The 4,915-nt window shown below is 32.8% G+C and overlaps 1 protein-coding gene across 1 annotated transcript in view; it reads left to right on the forward strand.

Moving 5' to 3' along the window:
- Positions 1 to 661: 661 nt before the first annotated feature.
- The window catches only part of LOC100185122 (vacuolar protein sorting-associated protein 18 homolog), a 10,287-nt gene continuing 6,033 nt past the window's right edge, over positions 662 to 4,915 (forward strand). Inside the window, exons 1-9 of the mRNA XM_026839636.1 lie at positions 662 to 856; positions 1,176 to 1,324; positions 1,858 to 1,963; positions 2,338 to 2,484; positions 3,145 to 3,298; positions 3,795 to 3,879; positions 4,170 to 4,271; positions 4,406 to 4,576; positions 4,859 to 4,909. Of these exons, the coding sequence (XP_026695437.1) occupies positions 754 to 856; positions 1,176 to 1,324; positions 1,858 to 1,963; positions 2,338 to 2,484; positions 3,145 to 3,298; positions 3,795 to 3,879; positions 4,170 to 4,271; positions 4,406 to 4,576; positions 4,859 to 4,909 (1,068 nt within the window). The 5' untranslated portion in view covers positions 662 to 753. The remainder of the gene's footprint in view (positions 857 to 1,175; positions 1,325 to 1,857; positions 1,964 to 2,337; positions 2,485 to 3,144; positions 3,299 to 3,794; positions 3,880 to 4,169; positions 4,272 to 4,405; positions 4,577 to 4,858; positions 4,910 to 4,915) is intronic.

The raw sequence follows: 4,915 nt of genomic DNA on the forward strand, positions 1-4,915 counted from the left end.
CGTGTTATTATTTATCTCATTAATAGTTTTGTAATACGTCATTAAAACTGGGTAGAACGCTCTCATTTTAATCAAAGGATTCTGGGTTAGGGGCTAGATGCTGCTACCATTTGGGCCATATCTACATATGTGTGCTTGGAAAAAAAATTTAATGCTTCTAAATAAATATGTAGTAACTTATAAGCAGACACAGTACACGTAATAGTAAATAGGGCATGTGTGTTAAAAAAACTGTTATTTCTCAGCCATGCAAGGATGAATAAGTTCCATTTATCCCAGGACTGCTCTTTATTAATCAGCCACCTACACTGTAACATTTGTGAGCAAAATAAACTGATCTCACCATAGTATGAAAGAATGAATGCAACTTACTTTATCCTCGTGTGGCCAGAAAACGACAGTCGTTATCACACAGGTTTAACACCTCATGCCAGCTTATTTATTTGGGGATTTTTTCATATTTTTTATGTATGGCTGATAATTTGGACAACCCATTAGTGACTACTGGGTTGGAGCAATTGCCGTTAAGTGTCTTGCCCAGAGACACATTTACCCACAATGGTAGCAGCGTCGAGCCTTGATCCGCCAAGCCTTAAATTTTACCACTTAGAATACTCAACTATGTGCTAAAAATTGTAAGCAAGTTTAAATTTCCATTTTTCAGGTCACAAAATTGAGAGCGTGGGCTGGTGTCACACAGCAACAGGTAACACCACGGGTGCTGTGCTGGTAGGAACAAGTTGGGGATTAATCATGGAGTGTTCAATTGAGGCCGGAGAAGACACCAAATTCTTTGGTGGGAGCGTGGACCAATATTTCAAACAAGTTTATAAGTTTGCAAGCAGTAATGGAAGAGGTAAGAAAGAAGATGTTGTTTTTTGTACTATCTATATTATATTTTTGTAATTTTTGTATCAGGAAGTTATTATTCTGTAAAAAGGTGTTATTTTTGTTTCCATATATGTATATAATTTTCTTTTTTGTTGTATTTTTATCTGAACTTAATTGTTTTTTTTTATTTTTTCTGGATTTAATAACTGTTTTTTTTAAGTTTTAAACTGCAAATATCATTTTTGCTTTATACTATAGCCTATATATATGTTTAAGATATTCTATATAAAAAGATATTCTATATAAAATTCAAGACGTTTAATTAAAGATTTAAGTTATTTTAGGTGATCCTGTAACAGGACTTGAATATTTCTGTACTGCATCTAAACAAGATGGTAAGAATGAATACTGCATATTCGCTGCAACACCAAACAAACTTTATCAGTTCAGTGGAACAATGAGCCCCAACAGCGGAGAAGTCCCAGTTTTTCAGGTGTACAAATTTATTTATTGCAGAAAACCTAATCTCTTTAAATAGGTTAAACTTAGGTTTTATTAAAACAGTTCAAATTGTAAGCATTGATACCAGTATTGCATAGGTAAACAATAAACTTTGTGCCATAATACATATTACTGATTAATGGTTTAAAACAATGTAAAAAAAACTATCTGTACTGTTACTGTTAATTAAGTGTTAATCTTATTACATGTAAATGGCTACTAAGCACATGGTTTTGGCATATTTATATATGCATATAGTAGGGTGGGGAAGATAGGACAACTTTTTAATCTATTTTCTCGCCTCTTTTGATAGTAAACAAAAAAACATTCAAAAAAATTTAAAACCATATTCTTACAACTCCCATAGGCCGTTGTTAGTTGTTTAAAACACGATCAGAATATTTGGATATTATGTGCCAAAGGTGTCACATCTACCGCCACCCCACTCTAATATATTTATGATTTAGGGCTTTGGGCACATATACAAATTTATACATATATATACCATTACCTTTTATATTGCAGGCTGTGTTTAGTTTATACACCAACACACCCCCACGCCACATACATATACCAGGAATACGTGATGATAGTCAACTTATCCTGCTCTACAGTTCAAAAGGTTCTACAGGTGTGGAAATGCTTAAAAAACAATTTATTAAACTAAAAAAATTGTTTAGCAGATGTACATTAAAATCCGTTCATACCTTATAAAAGATTGTGGTGTGCTTCTGATACATTTTACTCTTGTGAAATCCTATGCATTGACGCACCGCCAATATATTAAATTTTCATTTTTCGTTCTGACAGTTGTTACAAAAAAGGCCCTTTAAAGTGTCATTTGTAATAAAACATGTACACAGTCTGACAGTCATAAAAATTTATCAACAAACTTTTAAAAAAAATGGCAAGAACTTTAATTAACCAGTTACTTAATGCAGCTTAATTTTACAATTTTCACATACATAAATTTATTCACAAGAATTTCCATTTTTCACCCTACAGTTCCCGTCCCTACACAGTTTGCATGGATGACAGCAGAAGGCGTCTACATTGGTGAGATTAAACTTCCATCCATGGTTGAAACATCCACATCTATCCAACAAAGGTCTCTCATTACAAACGCTAGGCTTGTGCATTATCCAGACACAGGTAATATTTTTCATGTTCCATTTTGGTCTTTTTTAGATTCTTTACCTTACAAATTTATCATTAGTCTGGTGCCATAGCGCAATTACTTAGCGTGCCTGCCTCTAACCTAGAGGTAATGGGTTCAAGGCTCTTCGCTGCTACCATTGTGCGTGTTTGTGTCCTTGGGCAAGACACGGCAATTTGTTGCTCCAACCCAGTGGTCAAAAACCTTTGGTCTAAATTATCAGCCACACATAAAAAAATGAAAAATAATTATGCCAACTGGTAGCAAAATTGGGTTGGCAAGTAAGGTTGTAATTTGGTTTAAACAAATACTCAGTTAAACTGTTACTTTGTATATACTAGTTATTTAATATCTACATCTACTAGTTATTCCTGAATCATAATTTATTTATTTATTCCTATTTAAAACTAAATAAATATTTTTTTTCAAATGCAAAATGATTGAACCTTAAAATGTACAGCCCGAAGCGTTTTAACTAAATGATGAAATGTGATTTGGTTAAATTCTATTAAACTCTGATTAATTTTTTGTTACATAATGTTAGGCACATATGGTAACACTAACATGTGGGGTAATGGGGCCTAAATCCTAGGACCCATGGCATGCCACGCTGCGATCATTAATATTAATATGAATAACACTAAACATCCTCACAGCGGCTGACAATACAAATCCTTTTGCTGATAACAGTGGAGAAGTATTAAACATTGTCCTTACTGAGTTTCACTTGCTCCTGCTTTATTCTGATCGACTAAAAGTCATTTGTTCTCTCAACGAACAACTTATATTTGAAGATGTATATAGTTCCAGGTAAGTTTATTTTAGGTGTATCGACCAAGCTTATTTTCGGACAACTAAATGTAAATATGTTTTTAACTGTAAGCGTGTTTTAAAAACCGTTGTTTTGTCGCTATATCCGGTCGTTTCGTTTAAAATATCTTAGAATCTTCGCTACCGTAATCGAAGAGACAAATTAAGTTATTGGTATTAATTATTATAATCTAAGAGGCTTTTATTATAAGTTTGCTTGCTTGCTTTTGCATTTTCATTGCAGAAAACCTATGCTGCAATATGTTTAGGTTAAGGTAATTTGAATTTTTTTTTAATCTTTATTACACTATATTGTTTACGGCACAGTTTCTATTGCATAATGTCAGTTTGCTTGCTTTCGCATCGGGATTGCCTATTTTGCCTGTTTGTTGTTTAAAAACAAATATTTTGTGAGTTTCCTTTTGATTGTAGTTTTTTTAAACTAGTTAAAACTGAAATTTCCTAATTTTTGTTTTATTATCAATGTTTTTTGTAGGTATGGTCAACTGCGCGGTTTGGTGAAGGACCCTGCTCAGGGCACAATATGGGCATATACCGATGGTGCTGTTTTTAAGTATAAGGTAATATGGCAATGGTAGTTTTTGCACAGAAATATTGTGCAGTAGTACGCTTCCATAAAGTGTTTGTGGATTTATATTAAATAATAAGGTGGGGTAAGATGGGACACCTTTGGATCATAATATTTAAATATCATAATTGGTTTTAAACAATTAACAACGGTCTATGGGAGTGGTAAGAACACGATTTCATAATTCTTTAAATGTTCTTTGTTTACTACCAAATGGGAGGAGAAAATGGAATAAAAAGGTGTCCCATTTTCCCCCACCTTACTAACATTATCTGTATTAAGGTTGTAAAAGAGTCTCGTGATGTGTGGCAAATGTATCTGGACATGGGAAAATTTGATCTGGCTCGTGAACACTGCAGAGACAACCCAGCTAATTTAGATAAAGTAAGATTTTTTCTTGGATATTCAACTATAGTTGTGAGACATTGTAAAACTAAATTGCATTAAATTTAATTGTTCTAGGAATTCACTGTGGTTTTAGAACTCTAGCTCTAGATAAAACGTTTCATTTATCACAGGTGCTGACACGACAAGCAGAGCATGAATTCAGCAAAGGTCAATACCAGGAAAGTGCTTTGTATTACGCAATTACACAAAACTGTTTTGAGGATGTGGCTTTAAAGTTCCTGAGAGCTGGAAAAGAAGTTGCGTTGCGGGCTTATCTGCAGAAGAAACTAAGCAATTTAAAGGTTGTGTTTGAAATATTTTGGAAAGATGACATTTATATATTTTTATATATTTTTATATATTTTTATATATTTTTATATATTTTTTCTAGTATATATAAGAATTTTTTATAATATTTGTTTTAACAAAATCTAGTGTGTACACCTACAGTTGTCTAACAAAAGGAACCTTTTTTATTAATGCGTAGGTCCACTAGTGTGAAAAATTTGTTTTGAAATTTTACTGTAAGCTAAAAAAGTTCATAAACACTAATTTTGAACCATGTGCTGTTGTATTATATACAGGCAGGTGAAACAACTCAAATGACGATGTTATCAACGTGGCTTGTTGACTTTATCTAA

This window comes from Ciona intestinalis, unplaced genomic scaffold (assembly GCF_000224145.3).
Source record: "Ciona intestinalis unplaced genomic scaffold, KH HT000542.1, whole genome shotgun sequence".
Lineage (NCBI taxonomy): Eukaryota > Metazoa > Chordata > Ascidiacea > Phlebobranchia > Cionidae > Ciona > Ciona intestinalis.